The sequence below is a fragment of the Taudactylus pleione genome, unplaced genomic scaffold (assembly GCF_031769625.1).
Source record: "Taudactylus pleione unplaced genomic scaffold, aTauple2 ptg000513l, whole genome shotgun sequence".
In the NCBI taxonomy this organism is placed as follows: Eukaryota; Metazoa; Chordata; class Amphibia; order Anura; family Myobatrachidae; genus Taudactylus; species Taudactylus pleione.
Genome location: NW_028284915.1, coordinates 678,025 through 698,473, shown reverse-complemented (window position 1 = coordinate 698,473; position 20,449 = coordinate 678,025). Strand labels below are relative to the sequence as shown.

The window sequence follows — 20,449 nt, the reverse complement described above, 5'->3', positions numbered from 1 at the left end:
CAGATCGGAGTACCAAGGACATCTGGGCCACGCAGGAGCCACCAGCAGAAGTGTGCTGCCATCCTGCTTGAATTTCCGCAGTACCTGAGGCAGGAGGGATATCGGAGGAAATAGATACGCCAGTTGAAATGTCCATTTCACTGACAGTGCGTCTACCAGACTTGCGCCTGCGTCTCTTGTCCTTGACCCGTACACGGGCAACTTGTGATTCTAAAGGGAGGCCATCAGGTCCAGCTCCGGCAGCCCCCATCTGTACACAAGTAGCTGAAATACCTCTGGGTGAAGCTACCATTCCCCGGGATGCACGTCGTGACGGCTGAGGAAGTCCGCCTCCCAATTAAGGACTTTGGGGATGAAGACTGCTGAGATTGTTGGAATGTGGCACTCCGCCCAAGCCAGGATGCAAGACACCTCTAACATTGCAGCATGACTGCGAGTCCTCCCTGGTGGTTGATGTATGGCACCATGGTGGCATTGTGGGATTGAACCTGTACTGCCTTTCCTTGAAGAGCGGTGCCGGACGACTGCAGGGCCCTGTACAAAGCCCGCAGCTCCAGAATGTTGATGGGGAGAACCGCTTCTTCCGCAGTCCAACGGCCCTGAAGTGCCAACAATCCTGTCACTTCCCCCCAATCCCAGAGACTGGCATCTGTTGTGAGCAGAACCTAGTCCGGGATCCAAAAGGGGCGCCCCTCGACGAGATGAGCTGTCTGAAGCCACCAAGCTAGAGACAGCCGAACCTCCGGGGACAACACCAGCATCTGAGACCGGATCTGGTGAGGTAACCTGTTCCATTTGGATAGAATCAGCCCCTGCAGGGGCCTGGAATGGAACTGGGCAAATTCCACCATGTCGAATGCCGACACCATGGACTCCAGAACTCTCATTGCCGAGTGAACCGACACTCGGCGACTGTTCAGGCAACTGTGAATCCACAGCTGCAGGGAGGAGACCTTTTCCGGAGTCAGGAAGATCCTTTGCTGATGAGAATCTAGCAGGGCTCCCAAATGAACCATCCGCTGTGATGGAGACAAGTGATCGTCAGGTGAAGATGTTGAAGCAGTGCCTCCAGAGAGCTCCCCAGCAAAAGGAGGTCGTCTAGATACGGTAGCAGCCGTACATTTTGGCTCCGAAGGTGGGCGGCCATGACCGCCATCACTTTGGTGAAAACCCTTGGTGTCATAGAGAGGCCAAAAGGTAGCGCCCGAAATTGCTAGTGATGTTGCAGTATAGCAACCCTCAGATACCACTGGTGTGTAGGTGCTATAGGTACATGGATATCCAGGGAGACCATGTAATCCCCCGGCTCCATCGCCAGAATGATGGAACGTAACGTTTCCATCCTGAATTTGGGAACTCTGAGGAACTTGTTCAGAGACTTCAAATTGAGGATAGGGCGATGAGAACCATTTGGTTTCTGCACCAGAAATAGAGTAGAGTAGTACCCCGCCCCCCGTTGTGACTGAGGAACGGGAACAATGACCCCTGTTTTCAGCAAGGACTCTATAGCATCCTGAGTCTGCAAAGCTTTGGTTTTGTCCTGAGAAGGACTCGTGCAGAAAAACTGGAGGGGGGGTCTGTGCCGAAAGGACAGGGCGTACCCCTGGGAGATCACTTCTCAAACCCAGGCATCCATGGTAGTATTGTGCCAGCACTGGGCAAATTGAAGAAGTCGGCCTCTCACTCTGGGGTCCCCCAGAGGTAGGCCCGTCCCATCAGGCAGAAGGTTTATCTTCCTGCTTGGAAGAAGTGCGCCTAGCACTCCATGCCTGCTTCTTGGACTTAGAGGCAGCCTTGGTCGCTGACTGCCTTCGGGAAGGACTGACCTTTGGCCTTACCCTGAACCCGAAAGGACCGAAAGGCAGAGCTCCTGACCTTAGGATGCGATGTAGTCGAAGGGAGGAAAGCTGACTTGGATTTAGCCAGAGTATCCACTATTTTGTCCAAGTCTGGACCAAATAACAACTCCCCATTAAAGGATAAGGCCTCCAGGCCCTTCTTAGAATCTCCGTTAGCTCTCCAGGACCTCAGCCACAAGGACCGACGAGCAGACACTGCTGCCGCCGAAACTCTAGAGGTCAGCAGGCTTGCATCCAATGATGCTTCCCCAATATAGGACGCCGCATCTCTCATCTGTCCAATTAACGCTCTCTGGACATCCGGAGCATTGTCTGGAAAGATATCCTCTAACGTGTTGGCCCAGCTCTCAATGGCTTTAGCCACCCAGGATATGGCCATAGACGGACAGGCCACTGCCCCTGAGAGAGAGTAGATAGACTTTAAACAAGTCTCCACCTTCCGGTCTGTGGGATCCTTGAGGGAGGAGATAGACGGTAAAGGCAATGTAGCGCTTTTGATTAAGCGGATGACATGGGAATCCACCGCCGGTGGGGTTTCCCATTTCCTGCAATGAGCCTCAGGAAATGGATAATTGGATGCCAGCTGTTTTTGTGGCTGGAATCTCTTACTAGGCAACTGCCAGGCCCCCGCCATATGATCCGTCAACTGGTCAGACAGGGGAAAACTGTCAAAGTCACCTTAGCCTTCTTAAAATTAGGATACTTAGAGCTAGGGGCCGGTGCATCATCCTCTATGTGCAGGATGGCCCGCACCACCCTAACCAACACATTAATGGAGGACTTAGTCTCTACCTCCTGAGCCATGGCGTCCGAGTCAGTGTCCTCATGTACCTCCCCGTCATCTGAAAACACGTCCGTGTCCGTTAAATGTGCAGCCTGGGCAGCCAGCACTGGGCACTTAGACGCCTTTGGAGGTATGTCACCCTGTAACATTGACTGAAAAGCTGAAGACGAAAATCAGACACAGAGGGAGACTTGCTGGGACCTGCAGTTCTACTGTAAAGACAATGGACCTCATTCAGAGCCGCTCGCTATTTGCGGTCGTTCGTTCAAAAAAAAGGGGTGGCTATTCAAATGATCCGTTCGCTCTTTGCGGTCTGTTCACGCCTATAAGTCTGAACGAGCGAGCAAAACTTGCAGTCGAAATTTTGAAAAATACGCCCCCTGGCCGCTCGCATCATACGTCATGTCGGCTATTTATTAGATTAATCGAGTACATCGAACAGCGTATGAACTGCTCGCTATTCTTGTGGTTGGTTTTTCCTACCACTATATTGCGAGCAGTTCTGACTATAAAACAACCAAGTGACGTGGTCAATGACGCTGCTTTATTAATTATGCACACCCATAAAACGCCCGTTTTGACCTTTAAGCACGCCTGCGTTCTGATCTCCACTCCCCGTTTTCAAGCACCATCCCCTGTTACCACCCACATACACCTCATCTTGTCACTCAAAATAGCAGGCACTCGCTATATAGCGAACAAACGATTTTCGGCCACACTGACTGGTTCACGCATGCGTATTATAAAACGTACGCATGCGCAGATGGGCGAACATCTCTAGGAACGAGCGTACTGCCGCTTACGAGCGGCTCTGAATCAGGCCCAATGTTTACACTTATATTTTTTTACACTACACTTACACTATCAACCAGCCACCCACTGCCCAGGAGTGGCGGGAATAGCCCCAGGCTTTCAGTCTAGGCCTGGGCTGCCCTGCAGAGGGGGACCTCTTTATTGGGGGGTTCCCAACTCCCCAGGGATCCCCATCCTGAGCTGACTAGCGGTCAGGGGTAATGTTTCGGCTGGAGAACCTGGTGATAAGGTTTCCCTGGCTGTGACATACCCCCCCCCGCTAGAAAGGGTCCGGTGCTGGTTGTAGAAATTACAGGGGAACCCTACGCATGTTTTCCAGAACCAGGATAGGCTCAGAGCCTAGTGCTGGTGGTGATAAGTACAGGGATACCCTGCGCAATTTTTTCCCTGTACTTACACAAACAGGACTGGCTATGAAAAATCCAGGGCTGGTTCTGTTTTAGGGGTGGACCCCACATCATTTTAAAACATTTTTTAACTCTTTCTAAGTTTTTTACAGTAAGATACATCTCACTGATGTATGCATGTATCTCTGTTAATCCGACCTGCTCATGCTAAAATCGAAAGCATAAAGCAGGTCTATTCATCTGGCGATTTGAAGTTCGATTTTGTGTTCGATTTCAAATCGAATAGTAGTAAATAAGGGATTTGTGTGTTGGGCTACGTAAAAGTACCGATGTTTTTCCGATGTTTGATTTTGAGTGTGATTTGAGTGGAATTCGTTTTTCTGTTCGATTTTACATTAGATTTTGCCTTTAGTAATTCTCCAAATGCAAAATCGAATGAAAATCTAATAAAAATCGAATGTGAAATCACACTAAAATCAAAATTGAACCTTTGTAAATTTACCCCTAAACGTATAATATTTCTCATTCAAATCTGTTTGCCCAGACAGTAGGATTAAAATGTGGAATGAATAGTGATCACCTAGAAGTAATATGCAAGAAGACAGCCAAGACAGAAAGTGTATCTAAAAATGCTTAGCACACTGATGTGACTGTTGCAAATAGATCTGGAGGGGCATATTTATTAATGATCAAGTTTTAGATCCAATAATTATAATGTTTTTTTATCACCGCTTACTGCACCAATAAGAAATAAATGATTGCTGGGATTTACCAAAAAACAGGTACTCTGATCAGAGCCCATGCCTGCAATGTGTAAAGTAAAGTGATTGCTCAGTTTTGAGACCCCAGCGTACTACTGCGCATGCTCGGTTTGCTGGCTGCACATGTGCAAGTAGGGAGTGGCGAGAAGAGATCTCTCCTGTCATTTTAACAGCGCACCCTCCCTACGCATCTGAGGTTCCTAGTATTATCTCCCAATCCTGCCCACTTCACTAGTAAAGCTGGTACACACTTGTCCAATTTTCATCCAATCCAACCTCAGACCAACTGGTTTGTCAGACATTGGTAGAGTGTGTACACTCACAAGACCTCGTGTTTCATACAATCTTGGTCTTCTGGTATTGTGAAAAGATTTTTAAACCTGCTGAAAAATCAGGAGAGCAGATCGCCAATCACAGACCAATTTAGAAGTGTGTACACTCCTGAGACTGGTATGTCCAGTTCTTCTCCCAATTCATCCCAGTGAGTGGCAGCTGGTCTGCCAAAGATTGGAAGATTGTGTGTGGTGAGTGAGACACAATCCTTTCATCAGACTATTTCAGCGGATGCAGATTGGAAGTCTGCTGAAATATTGGACAAGTGTGTATACATAGATTGGATGTAGAATCTGTGACCAGGTCTGCAGAAGGATTGCATAAACAGTCTGATCTCCTGAGGATTGTACAAGTGTCAACCCAGTTTAAGTGGACTGGATGCGGGAATTCTGTCCACTGTTCCCGAAATCGGTATCCTCCTGCAACTTCTGGGAAAGATTGGCCTGGTGCTTAAAAATAACTGCAGGAGGAAATACAGGGTCTAGGATTTAAGTGACATTTAACAGTATATACCCACCTTCAGTACACAAATCTGAGCTGAAGTAAATCTAATATCCTGTCACATCTTCTCACACAGTGACTGTAGCATTGTTAACGCAGCTATTAAATTATTATTGGCAGTACTGTGCCATACCAGCACCTGATCCAAAGAGGAGCTAAGCTGTCATCACACAGCACAAGGTTCATGTTAAGTAGTGTATGTATCCTGATGAAAGAACGAGATTAAAGTTCTGAAACATTGAAACTAAAGGGGGCTCATAATCTGACTTTAAGCCCGTCGCCACAAGTGCCCGCCCACTTTGATATATATATATATATATATATATATATATATATGTGTATATGGTTTGGAGTAACTATAAGATCAGGGGGGAGGTGATGTCACTTACTAGGAAGTATATTAAGGCCACGTGGCAAGTCAACACTACACACTGCTTTCTTCTATACACCAGAGATACATTTTGGTAAGAAAATGGTTATCCAAATCTGACTCTAATAACTCTGTATTGCTTGTTATACAAATGTATGTCTACCAGCTACGTAAAAAAAATGCTGGTATACTGGTGTTTAATGTTTATCTGTCTTTGTTTCCAGTGTGTGTTAACTTTTATACTGGCTTAAAAGCATGCCAGCCTACATTTATTTCCTATATTTGCTAAAGCCACGCACACACTTGCCAATATTTTGAACGATTAAACGATATTGTTATCATTCAATCATTCAAATTAGCGGCAAGTGTGTATGCGAAAAATTAACAGCGATGCGCACTCCTGCTGGTCATTTACGATAACACCAGTCTGTTGCACATCTGGGGATATCGTGAGCCCAGCTCCCCCCATGTGCCGTCGTCCGTCGCTGGTCGGCACTTGCCAGTGCTGGCACCCCTGCCGGGCCCACCAATGACGACATCGCCACATACACACATCGTGTAGTCTGTATGCGGCTTTACTTTTATGCTGGCTTAAAAGCATGCCAGCCTGTAATTAACAATTAAAGCTAGATTCATTCATTATAAGGTTTAAAATAGCAGTTATGCTTGTCCACAACTAGGATTTAAAACCATAGTTATTTACTATGAAGTTTAAGATAACTGTCTTTGACTATTAAGGGCCATTTTGGGCCAGTATGAAGGCTAATATTAACATATGCTCATTGGTATGAGTAATATCTGCTGTATTGCCTTAGGCACTTCTGGTAACTTGGTTTTTTAATGTGGGACCTGATTTGGATCTCTGTATAGCACATATCTAGAATTTATTGGGTTTTATAAAATGTATGCAAATTGTAATCATTTTGTTGATTCTTTATTTGAAGAAAATCACTTAAGCACAATACCTTACTGTCCTTACAGGTGAATTGTCGCCTGTTTGTTTGCATTGTAACCGTCAGCTTGTACTCAAAAGTTTCATATGTTAATAAGACACTTATTTAAGGTATGTAAGCTGAAAATTATTTCTTTATGAGTACCTTATTACTAGGCCATCAATACTATTAATACTCTTACTCCAATAGGTGAAACACCCTTTTAATTGTGACCCTCAACTTATCAAGGGAATCACTGGTCTGGTGTATGCTGAATTCCACTGGTCTGATTTCTGCTGAATTCCAGGAGTGTAATTTCTGTTTGACGACAATCATATTATATGTATTCTTCAAAGGCATGAAATTGTGCAATGTTGACCTCAAACCTAATATACTGTATGATGGCCATGTGTTTTATACCTATGCAAATGTTTTTATTGTATGTGTCCATTGATACCCATTTTTATGTGTTTTTATAGTAAAAGGATAACCCCCTAAGAAGTCTCTTAATGCCCCCATACACGGTGCGATATGCACCTTGCAACGCAACGGCCGATCCGATGGCCGACATATCGGGTGGTCACCACACACAGGACCTCATTCAGAGTCGGTCGTTGCGGCCGCACGGTCGTACGCCACCGATGTTCAATAAACTGCGCATGCGTAAAATTCGCAATGCACGTGCGCAAACTAGCTGTTACGATCGGAAATATCTCTCTCCTTGAACTTGGCCAGGTCGTTAGTTTGAGTGACAGGATGAGGCGTTTGTGGGTGGTAACAGGGGAAGGTGCTTGTGAACGGGGGAGTGGAGATCCGAATGCTATAAAGCAGCGGGGCCAACCAGGGAATCCCCCATATCCCTGGCGGCCCAGTCTGAGCCTGGCCAGGGACATATATTTATTAAACATATTACATACGGGGGCAGATGGTTAGGTAGCATCATTTAATTATATTATATGGGGGAAGGTGGCATACATTAATTATATAAAAATATATATATATGGGAGGTGGGCAAGTGACCAGGGAGCTTACATTAATTATATGAGGGTGGGCAGGTGGCACAAATTCATTAAAATATTATATAAGGTGTGCAGTTTTTATTGTCGACTGGCATTGGCATTCACACCAGACAGCAATTGACTATCTCTGGCTCACATATGATATGTAAGTGATGTTTATTTGTGTCACCCAAACATGTGGGGGTGGCAGAAAACAAAATGTTTTTTTTTTTATGGCATGCTGTTTATTTTAATGTAGTTATGGGAATGAACAGGAAGCTGCCATAGCAAAGAGAATGCCAGAAAATGGCTGCATAATACATAAACAAAATGGGGAATGTAAAAGTTGAGAAAAAAGGGGGAGGAGGATCTCAGTGATAGCACCAAGTTCATAAATCTGTGTGCTCCAAGGGAACTGTTATTGAAAACAATTGGGAGTCAGACCTCTCCATATGACAATTTTATGAAATCAGACTCCAGCACAGAGGTAAGCAGCCCTCCAGGATGCCCTGCCATAGGTTTGCAATTTGACCATCATAAAACTGTTGCAGGGCATGTTTGAAGGTATAGATCAATAGCAGCTGGAGGGTCAGTTATTGCCCACCCCTGCTCGAGCAGATGCCCTTGTATGCCATCAGCCTTCCCTGGATTCCCCATATATGCCACTGGACCCCTCCACATACCCCTATTAACATTGTCAAGCTTGTGATACAGTAGTTTAAAAGCTGTCCATAAATATGAACTTTACAACAGTACAGGTTCCCAAAACACACGGATTCTGAAATTACAGATTTCCACATTAAACAATTTAACTTAAGGTAGTATGTATACACAATATAATAATATTTGCTGTCTGGTGAAGAAATACTCACATTGACCTTGATAGTTGCTTCATGAGGAACGGATACATTTCACCAAAAAAAATTTCAATCTCTGTATGATTAAATAAAAACAAATAAAAATGTTTAGAAATTTAGTAAGAACCTAACACAATGATAGCAATGTGAGCTTTGGACTAGTGAATCTACATGCATTCAGATGTACCTCAGGGGGCATCCAGTTCAAAAACAGGATCATACTGTATATGCAGGGTATACAACAGGTATAGCATGTATCTATACTCATTCTTCAGAATAGCGCAGGGATGAGGTAGAGATAACATAGAGATGTCACTAAAATCACATTACCTAATATGTACTATACATAAGAGACTATAGTGTTTCTATAGTGTTATTAGTAAATGCAAAATCCATATTTACGATTTAAAATTCTAAATAAATAGAAGTGGAATTCAATTCAATTATATACAAATATGTTATTTTCCCCTTGAAAATGTAATGGCAATCTTGTTTTCTGCAGGTGACCAAATGAAAACGATAAACAAGTAAGGCTTATAGTGTTGATTCAGAGTTGGACGCAATGGAGATGTTCACAGAGTTGAACATACATGAAAAACCCTAAAAAGTCACATTTGTGTATGTGTCCTGATGGTGTGCCTACAAATATGCAGTACTGATTCAAGGCACATGCAGTAAGAACTATTAAGGCATTGTATGGGGTGTGACTGCAGTGGCGGAACTAGGGTATTTGGAGCCCAGGGCAAATCTGAAAAGGGAGCCACCCCCCCCCCAATGTGCGCACGTCAAAGGCACGCGCGGCAAAAAAATGGGCGTGGTCGCTTAAAAATGGGGCGTGTCAACATGACACACCCCTTTATTTTCACACTGAACATTCCTATCCATATGCACCTTAACCCCAGTAGTACCCCTTATACAGTACCCCCAATATGCAGTTGTGGTCCCTCTTATGCAGGCCCATAGTAGTGCCCCTTATACAGTATCCCCAGTAGTGGTCCCCCTTTTACAGCCCCCAATTAGTTCCCCTTACTCAGTACCCCCAGTAGAGGCCCCCCAAATGCAGTGCCCCATGTAGTGTTCCCCCTTATGCAGTGCCCCCAGTAGCAGTCCCCACAATGCAGTGCGCCCAGTAGCGGTATCCCCTTATGCAGTGCCCTTTATATGGTGCCCCCAGTAGTAGTCCCCCCCTAAGCAGTGCCCTTTATATAGTGCCCCCAGCAGTAGTCCCCCCCCATGCAGTTTTCCCAGTAGTGGTCCCCTTATGCAGGCACCCAGTAGTGATCCCCCTATCCAGTGCCCCCTGTAGTGGCCCTTCCTATTATTGCCCCCAGTAGTGGTCCCCCGAGTGCAGTGCCTCTAGTAGTAGGCCCCTTTTATAATGCCCCCAGTGGTAGTTCCCCCCCCAAAGTAGTAGTCCCCAGTAGAGGTTCCCCCTCCCGATTAAGTGCCCCCAGTAGTAGCCCCCCCCAGTAGAGGTCCTCCCAATAATGGTGCCCCCAGTAGTAGCCAACCCTCCCCCGTTGTGCCCCCACCACCAGTAGAGGTCCCCCCAGTAGTAGCCACCCCCCTCCCCGTTGTGCCCCCAGTAGTGCAGATAGGTTAAAAAAAACATATATATAAAAATATACTTACCTGAATCCACGCTGCTGCTGCTCCGGACTGCGACACCGCTCCCGCCGCCGCCACCCGCCAGTCCTCCCGGGCTGGCGCGCTCAGCATTATGGGACAGACATCATGATGTCATGACGTCTGTCCCATTACCCACTGCAGGAGCCGGACGGAAGCCCGGCTCTTACAGTGGGTGCTGCAGCAGTCAATGAGAGTCTATCTGACTCTCATTGGCTGCTGTTTAACACACACATCACCGCCAGCGCTGGTGGCGATGCATGTGTTATGCACAGCCTGAGCCCGCCTCCTAGCGATATTGGGCAAGCGCTCAGGGGGAGGGATGGGCTCAGCTGTGAAGCACAGGACCGGCGCTGGAAGCCTAGCGCCGGTCCTGTGTAAATGTGTAGCACTGACCGCACTCATTGCGGTCGGTGCTACACTGGCTAACTAGGGCGGGCGGGCCGTTACCATGGCCGGCGGCGCCCCCCCGCGCCACCGGTCCAATGGCGCCCAGGTCACGCACCCCGCTCGCCCTGCCCTAGTTACGCCACTCTGACTGGGATGCAAGAAGGGGGAAGCAAAAAGGCACATGCAGAGATAGCGTATTCTGGGTGTATTATGGGAGTGTCATAAGTGTGTTCATGAAGGCGGTTGCATACAGAGATGCTCAACCGCTCTCATAGGAGAAATGCTGTATTTATATTTATATTATGTTATATATAAAATTCATTGGTCTGTTTGTTTGTTTGTCTGACCAGTTATGCATTCAGACAACCCTGCACTGATTGGGATGAAACTAATGTGAGGTGGTCCAGTTGGATCTTGGCCAGGTTTTAGGGGGTTTAGGGTCCTTGTCTGACCTCCCATTGGTGTACGCTGGGCAGAACTTTGAACCTGGGTGCCTGTTCTGAGTCTTCCACTGGATGGATTTGGACTTCATAGAGTGGCAACATTCGATTCCAGAAAACATATTAGGTATCCCGACTGCCGCTGGAGAAGGTAAAGTGAAAAGAATTTTCACTTACCTTCCAGATCTATAAGAAACAAGACTGCCACAATTGCTGACCTTACTGAATCTGCAGATCTTGCCTGTATTACAGAGACTTGGCTAGACAAAAATGCAGCACTTATCTTGGAAGCTGCAGTTCCAACAAATTATTCTGTCATTCACAACCCAAGACTTAACTGCAGGGGAGGGGGAGTGGCCTTCTGCTTTAAAAAAGCACTTAAACTTAGGGTCCACCCAATGGAAATTACTCATTTGTGTGCATCGCTGCTCGGAGTTCTACAGAATTAGGATTCAGAGTACTTCTCATTTACCGTCCCCTGGCGATGGAAAGATATTTCTGCAAGAATTTGCAGATATTGTTGCTGGACTAGTTCTGGAGCATCAAAGATAGCTGATCCTTGGGGATTTCAATGCATGGGTTGATGATGAGCTCTCACACCTTAGCCAGGATCTCCTGTGCACAATGAATGCTCTTGGCCTCACACAAGTCATTCCTTCGGCTACTCATATAAGTGGCCACACTCTTGACCTTGTCTTCCAGAATGGATTAGATGTCTCTGACCTAAATATAAATCCAGTCACGTGGTCAGACCACCACTCAATTCACTTATCAGTCGCAACCCCTCAAAATAGAACTTTACCCATGGAGTTGACAAGGTATCGTCCAAGGAGGGGCATGACTCCCCAGACTCTTGCAACAAACCTGGATGTTTCTGCAGTAATGAGGGCCTGTGAAGATCCTTGTTCCCTTGTCCATTGCTATAACAGGGCTGTGACAGCTGCAATGGATATTATTGCCCCAGTGCGTATACGACCCCTCATACCACACTGCCAAGCCCCTTGGTTTGACAATAGTGTTAGTGAACTCAAGAATTGGGGGCGTAGACTTGAAAGACGATGGAGGAAGACGAACCTGGTAGAGGATAAGTTAACACTAATTAAACATATTAGAGAATATCAACCAACAATCACCCGTAAGAAAACAGAGTTCCTTTCAAATGAGATCAAGGCAGCAAACAATAGGCCAGCTCAGCTTTTCCGTACAGTGGACATGCTTTGCAAATCAGCATGCCTGCAGCATGATGAATCCCTCTCCCAGTCAAGATGCAATGAGTTTGCAAAATTCTTTGCAAATAAAGTATCCTCCATCCTAGCTGGAATAGCCACAGTGTCATCAAAGGAGTGCCAAACTACCAAGCCTGCCAAGGTAAGCCACCTGTGACCCTGGAACAGCTTTGACATAATGGATGTAAAAGACATTGCTATAATTATCAGACTGTTGCGACCCACCACCTGCGATCTGGACCCTGCCTCAACCAAGCTTCTAATAGGGTGTATAGACATTATTGGCCCTGTAATTGCAAAAATAGTTCAATGCTCATTGCAAACAGCCATTTTTCCAGAACCACTAAAGGAAGCAATTGTTAGACCACTTCTTAAAAAACCTAATTTAGACCCCGACTGCATGAATACCTATAGACTAGTATCAAATCTTCCTTTTCTAGGAAAGGTCATTGAGAAAGTGGTGGCAATGCAACTGGAAACCCACCTGTCTACCCATGACATTTATGATCCATTCCAGTCAGGATTCAGGAGAAGACATAGCACTGAAACAGACCTGGTATGTGTGCTTAATGATCGTCTGATGGCAAGAGACAGAGGTGATTGTTCAATCTTAATCCTTCTGGATCTCTCAGCAGCATTTGATACTGTGGAACATGGGATTTTAATTGAGCGCCTGAAAAAATTCTGTGGACTGGATGGCACAGTCCTTAGCTGGTTCAAATCATTTCTCACTGGCAGGTCACAGAGAGTTTCTTCTGGAGTAAACTCTTCATCACCTGTGCCACTGCCATGCGGTGTCCCACAGGGTTCTAAACTATCTCCCATGCTTTTTGCAGTATACATGCTACCATTGGGTGAAATAATCAGACATCATGGCCTGGTCTACCACTGCTATGCAGATGATACACAACTGTACCTATCCTTTGCTCCAGGTACAAAAGACCCAATAACAACCCTAAATGGCTGCCTAGCTGAGCTTCAGGAGTGGATGAGTGCCAGTTGGCTGCGACTGAACCCTGATAAAACAGAGGTCCTTATGATAGGTCACAGGACAGGGCTACAGCACAGCCAACCAACAGGACTAACGCTTGGGGGTTCAGAATTACAAAACACTAAATATGTGCGGAATCTTGGTGTTGTCCTGGATAGTGGCTTGACAGTTAAACATCAGGTATCAGCCACAATCAAATCCTCATTCTTTCATCTGAGGAACATAGCCAGAATCAAGCACTTAATTCCTTCAGAAGGTGCCTAAAGTCATACATGCATTTATATCATCAAGCCTAGACTACTGCAATGCCCTCTACCTCGGTCTCCCAGCAAAAGAATTGCACCGCTTGCAGATGGTACAAAACGCAACTGCCAGGCTTCCTGCCACATAACACCCATTCTCTACTCCCTTCACTGGCTGCCTGTCAGATGGCGAATTGTTTTCAACATTGGCTTACTAACTTACAAAGCCCTACATGACAATGGCCCAGGATACCTGAAGCAGCTTCTGATTCCTTACCGTCCCTCTCGATTACTGTGATCCGTTGACGAAGGACTATTAACAGTACCTAGAATCTCATGGAATTCATCTGGGGGTGGAGCTTTCAGTTCTGTGGCTCCAACCTTTTGGAACTCACTTCCCTACACAGTTCGAGAGGCCTCCACTCTAGAACCCTTCAAAAATAGACTAAACACTCACCTATTCACCCAAGCATTTCACTAATATCCCTTGTTTAAGCTTATTTTATATTTTGTACTGTAAATGTAAAGCACTTTGAGTCCTTTAGGAGAAAAGCGCTATATAAATAAAATTATTATTATTATTATCATCAGCAACATGGCCGGAAAAGGAGAGGCATATGGGAGGATGAGATTTGTCCCTGGAAACGACATTGCATCCATGCGGAAGGCAGTTTTGACCCAGATTCTGGATATGAAGGTCGGAACCTGAGCATTGGGTGGAGTTTCAAATAGTTCCAACTGCGGTTGGCTGAATGCTGTCACAATATTGTGAAAAATCTCTGGCTTCAGGAATACTCTGTCTAGAGTGAGGCAAGTCCTGGAAAGGGAGTCTGCAAGCTCGTTTAGTTCGCCTGGCACATACATGGAGGACAGCTGAATAGATCTTTTCAACGCCCATCACCAGATGTTTATTGCCTCTTGGCAAAGTAGTAGTGATCTTGTGCCGCTCATTTTGTTTATATAAGACATGGTGGTTTTGTTGTCTAGGCGAATCTGAAACTGAATGTCTCGAAGCTGAGGAGGGACCAGAGTATCCAGGGCTAACTTGGACGCTCTTAATTCTAAAAGGTTGATGTGGGCCTCTGATTCCTGACCACTTGCCTCTCATGGCTTTGTCTCATGTGAATGCTTCCCAGCCTGAGAGGGAAGCATCTGAGGTGATTATGATTTTTGGTAGTGGTTCCAGGTGTGCTATAGCCGTGAGTAGGATTTTGTCTGACCAGGTGAGGCCTATCTTGAGAAGATATCCCAGAAGGTTCTGGGAGCGTCTGCACATGAAGGGTGCATGTTTAAACCCTGGATCTAATGCTCTCATTTTCCCAATAATTTTGGCAAGATCTCTCATGGTGAGCTGGCGGTGGAGAATACAAGAAATAAAGGTCTGAATGACTTTCCATTTGTCTGATGGAACTGCTATAGAGAAAGAAGGGGAATCTATTAGGAACCCCAGAAAGGTTATACTTTGGCAAGGGGTCAGTATTAATTTGGCGTAATTTATTGAGAAGCCCATGTTGAGAAGGAGGGATATGATTACGTCTCGCTGAGAGAGCAGCTTCTCGCATTCTGAATGGACTACCAGAAGGTCGTCCAAATAAATTATGCAGCAAAATGTGATATATCTCCTGCCTTACCTTTTTGATGAATGGCCCGATAACTTAATTTCTACAATTGCAGGTGAACATGTTAATTTTCCTCTGCTTTTGTAAAAATTAAGTGATGATGAATAGGCCCCAATATATCTCCCTCCCTGTCCTTCTCTCTCTCTATCCCCTTGTCCCTCCTTTTCTTTCTCTCCCTCTCCCTGCCTCCCTCCACTTATCTTTCTCTCTCCCCTCCCTCCTTCTCTTTCTCCCCCTCTCCCTTCCCCCTGGAAAATTTATTCATAGGGCCCCCACAATTTAGTTGCCCTAGGCCCCCCACAAGTCTTAATCTGGCCCTGGTTGTTTCCAGCATAAAGCGGTGGATATTCAGCAAACTTTTCAAATAGTTGTAAAGTCAGGATAACGCGTTTCTCCGCCTCTTATTACTATCAGTGCCTTCCTCAGATGGTTTCTGAATCTCCCTGAGTCTTTACTAAAATAAAATTTTGGCGCTGTGGTCCGTTGAAATCGATGTGATCTTCATTTTGCTGGAAGCCATCCCTATCTACGTTCAAGATCACAACACCCTCTCATCTATCTGCCATTCCGTGTCCCAGGATCTATGCCTTGGCAATCGACCCTTGATTTGTCCCCAGGTTTGAGTCTTTACTATTAGTCCTGTATATACATGATAACTTTAATTCAAATTATTATTAGGAAACCTATACATAAATATCCTATTATTCAAAGGAGAACTCCTTTGAGCAATAGGATATTTATATGAACATGCCACAATAATTATTAGGAGGAGGTACTGTGATATTTCATACAATACATTAGTTCAAGGAATTAATGGTCCGCCAGTTGCATTTTCAACATCCGCAGTTGAGTCTTCACTCCCTCCCCATTAGCTCCTTCAATCAGCTGGGATATCAAAGCTTCATCAGTGTTCTGTATCTCATTATCATCCACTGCTTGGATGGCCCTTAATGCTCCCTGTAAACTTAAGGCATAGCCATGGAGTGTTTCCTCCAGTTGTTGTTTTAGAGAAGAGAATTTAATCTTTAATTCAGAAATGGTCTGCAGTTCGAAAGTAGTGGCTAGCCGCTGTAAGATCTGATCTACCTTCTGTCTCTCTTCTGAATGCCAAGGTGTAACTTCCCTAAGGGCTGATTCTTTCAGTTGCCATATCAGGATTTCGACTTGCTGCTGTTCACTTAATGGGTACAGGCGGAACATTGACTTCATATTATTTTTACAGTCCGTTAAGGTATTCACTTTGGCACCACGGACATCTCCACTGTAAGTTGGGAGCCATGGGGCCCCGAAGAAATACAGTATGGCAAAGTGATTGGATTTATGTTGGTCATGGTTGGACGTGTATTTGACGAATCCCCTGCAGCTTGTTCAGCAAATGACATGATGTGTTTGTATCCTGTTCGTGTGACGCCAAATGTAACACTCAGGTAAATAGCAAGTTTCTCAGAAGTTAGCAAGAATTCTCCGGATCTCAGGTAAGTATGGAAAATTTGTGTTCATCAGTTAAGTATGGGCAAACACTTTCTTTACACAAGTGTTACAATCACTTTTTATAGTGAATAGAGCAGATCATTTCATACATACAGTGAATTACAGTTTCACATCAGTAACTCTGATGCTTTACTACAATAAAATATTTATTTAGCTGGAATTCACCTTGACGGTCTGCTCCAGCTAAAACAAATCTCGATTAGACAGCAAAGATAATTATAGCTTATAAGCAATACCGAGGGATAAAACAAGTAGACACGTTCAATAAACTAAACACAGATAATTTCAAAATAGAACTAAACTCCTTAAGTCCTAGAACAGTTTAGTTATTATTCGACTAATATAACTTAAAACTGTATTATATATAACTTTGCATTAAGATACCAATAACTGCACTTTCGGTTGCCCCATACACTAGTTTAAAGCCCTCATTCAGCAATTGGACAACGCAGCTCGGATAAGTAATGCAGCAAGAGGCGTGATGCCTCCTGTGCATTACCATATCTGCAAGCAATTCCGTCCTAAGCCAAATAAGGCCTTAAGGGCCTGATTCAGCAAGGAACGCAGTTGCTAATACGCACGCAATTGGTCGATTGTTGCGAACTGCGCATGCGTATGCATCACAGTGCGCATACGCGAACTAGCAATTGCGTTCAGAACTGCGATTGCAGAGGCTACGCAGACCCAGAGCAGAGTGATTGACAGGAAGTGCCATTTGTGGGTAGTGACAGGGGGGTGGTCGGGCGACGAACGCAGGCGTGCCAGTGCGTTGCAACGCCGTTGCAGAGGCATGCATGCATAAATTATCCACTGCGTGGCCATAAGCAGCCATAGCACTAATAGCGTGCATGGCTGTTAGCAATTTACTAAGGTCAGGGCTTGTGCAAGTGTGCATATGGGTTTGATGTTACTCGATGTTACCGAATGTTTCGCTATGTTTCCCTGGTATACGGATGTGAGTAAGGGGAAGTGGGCGTTCTTATGTCTGCCTGCTATCGCAATGTGAATGCAAATATTTAAATAGCACCGCTGATATTAGCAACTGCGGTACGTGTGTATAGCAGAATTCCATACGTAGTGAATCAGGTCCTAAGTCTGTTAAACAGTTCCCATTGGAGTCAGTTTTGTAACTTCAGAGTGCTATGCTAAATAGATGTTTTGCAGGCCTAGGCTAATTGTAATCCAAAGAACAAGGGCCCTCATTCAGAGCCGTACGCTCTGAGCAGAGCGCACGCTCTGAATGAGGGCCGGGCTCCATTTTCATGGAGCGTCCTCCTGGACGCTCGTATAGCTGTGGGTCACCACCCACAGGCTATACGAGCGTGCTTTGTGATGGCCACGATGGTCGAGACCATCGCGACCATCGAAATTGCGAGCCGGAGCCTGCGGTTGAGGTTTTCAACCGCAAGCTCCGGAGTGATTTTGGCTCTATCAGAGCCAAAATCACTCCCACTGACATCACTAGTGATGTCAGTGGGCCGGCTTCTGACGGGAGGCGTTCCCGTGGGAACGCCCCCGTCAGGGAGGCACGCCCGCGGCACGCCCACCAAAGGGGGCGTGCTGTCAATCAACATTGACAGCACGCCCCCTTTGATCGGACACAACGAGCGAAGGACTTTCCTTCGCTCGTCGCGTCTGGCGCATGTGCACGACGGAGCTCAGTGCATAACATCGACCCACTTGCGAGCGGACAGCCGCTCGCGAGTGGGTCTGAATCAGGCCCAAAGTTGCCTTTTCCTTCCTTTAAAATATGTCCCTGGTTTCAGTTTGCAATCAAGCAGAGTTGTTACTTACTAGTGCTCTCCAATTTGTTTCTGCAACAAAAGTATCCCTTTATTTTGTTTTTAGCTAATAGTCGTCTCTATTTTTTCTGCTTATTTATCAATATTATTTTTACTAAAAATTTTTTAGTATCACATGTTTATTAAAGGGCAATTAGAGTAGTTTTCATGAACCTACTCCATGCCCTTTTAATTTGCACATTTTTAGTATGCAGACCGCATTTCCCATACTTGAGAAATGAGTAATGAGAAATGTGATCTGTCTGAGATTTGCTAAAAATAATTTGTAAAAAAATAAGTGGGAAAACCCTGTGATAATAACGCCATATATAGATCAGGGCAACCCCCCACCCCAGGCAGAACAGAGCAGGGAGCCAGTCCTGATCACTGTGGTGGGGTTACGGGGGGCTTATCTTGGGCAACTTCTCACTGTAGAAGACTGGAGGGGATTCGCAGGGACAGAGCTTTATCGCAAGTGATCTTTGATAAATTCCTATGATATTTCCTAAATTCACAATGCGGATTGTAGTATTCTTACAATCGGGGGGGGCATTGAGAAATTGTGGAAATCCTGCTGCTCGATATATATAATAAATGACTAAAACTGGTAATGTAGAAGTCTATCTTTCCCTGAGAGTTAACTGTCTCCCTCCCGCTGCTTGACTTTCGGTAACCTTTAATCAAATTTTCTCGCAATGTCCCTTTCACTATTACTGCCTTTGAGAGGGGTTATTTGATATATAGTTTTGCAATGTCTCTACCCCTATACAAAGGTGCTCCTTTTGCCTAACAATGTGTGGCTGGTGTGATGCAGTTAAGCTTTCTGGGGGTCATGCAGAGTCGGTCGCAAGCGCTGAGCGCTCGCAACAGACTCGATGTTGCCCCACTGGGCATGCACTCCGTCGTGCGCATGTGCGAGACCCGGCTAGCGATGGACGCTCCGTCGCTAGGGGTCTCGCAGCAGACGGGGCGAGCTGTCGATGGTGAGTGACAGCTCGCCCCATTTGGGAGGCGGGCAAGGGGTATGCCTGCCCAAACGGAGGCGTTCCCGCCTGAACGCTTGCCGTTTGGGGGCGACCCCACTGACATCATTGCTGATGTCAGTGGGGAGCTTCCTGCTCGATCAGAGCAGGAAGCTCCCTGGGGCTTACGAGTGCCCAGACCTAACCTTAGGGTCTGGTCGTAAGCCCCGATGGTCGCGATGGTCTTGACTATCGCGACCATCACCCATGTCAGTCGCTAGAGCTGTGGGTGTTAACCCACAGCTTAGCGATCGACAAGGAGGCGGTCATTCAGGATGCAAGCGGCCGCCCTGATTCAGAGCGACCTCTTGCAACTAACGACTGCCTCTGAATGAGGTCCTCTGTGCATTGCAGTTTTGCAATTGCAACCCTGGCAGATATGGTAATGCAGTAGGAGGCATCACGCATTGGATAATCTGAGCAGGGCTGCCATCAGAAATTGTGGGGCCCGGGACTGATAAAATAGGTAGGGCCCCTGGGCCCCCTTCCCGCGCTACTGCTAAGTCTCGTGAGTCATGACTTACCTTATCTTCTTGAAGAATGCTCCTTCTCCTCCAGGTCTGGCTGGCGCTGCTCCTCGCGTGCCGTGGCTCCTCCTTCTTCCAGCTGAGGGTCATATTCAATTACCGGCGATATTATCGCACACGCGATAATTTATCGCCGATTTTTCATGTAAAAATGGAGAAAACTTTTCTCCATTTTTAAAAAGGTGGAAGATGTGCAAAATCCCTATTTTTGTGTAAAAATTTGGGGATTTCTTACAGAACCCTTTGGACAGCTCCCCTAATGATACTTTGGCAAAAAAAATCCGTAAATTGCGTACTTTGGTTAAAAACGATCGTGAAAAATGCATTTAATGTATTGGGGCTGGTATACTGAAGGGACATAAAGATGCGCCAAGTGTTTTAAACATCGTACGTGGCTGATGCAGGTGTTTTTTTAGCGGTTTTAAAAAACCACCTGCGTCAGTCACGTGCGATGTTTAAAACACTTGGCGCAGCCTTATGGCCCTCCGAAATAACAGACCCAATACGTTAAACGCATTTTTCACGGGAAAAAAAAATTT

The 20,449-nt window shown here is 45.7% G+C and overlaps 1 protein-coding gene across 1 annotated transcript in view; it reads right to left on the bottom strand.

The window, feature by feature from the left end:
* The window catches only part of LOC148501567 (putative ATP-dependent RNA helicase DDX60), a 600,786-nt gene that overhangs the window by 544,554 nt on the left and 35,783 nt on the right, over positions 1-20,449 (bottom strand). Inside the window, exon 3 of the mRNA XM_088450267.1 lies at positions 8,571-8,631. Within this exon, the coding sequence (XP_088306393.1) occupies positions 8,571-8,631 (61 nt within the window). The remainder of the gene's footprint in view (positions 1-8,570; positions 8,632-20,449) is intronic.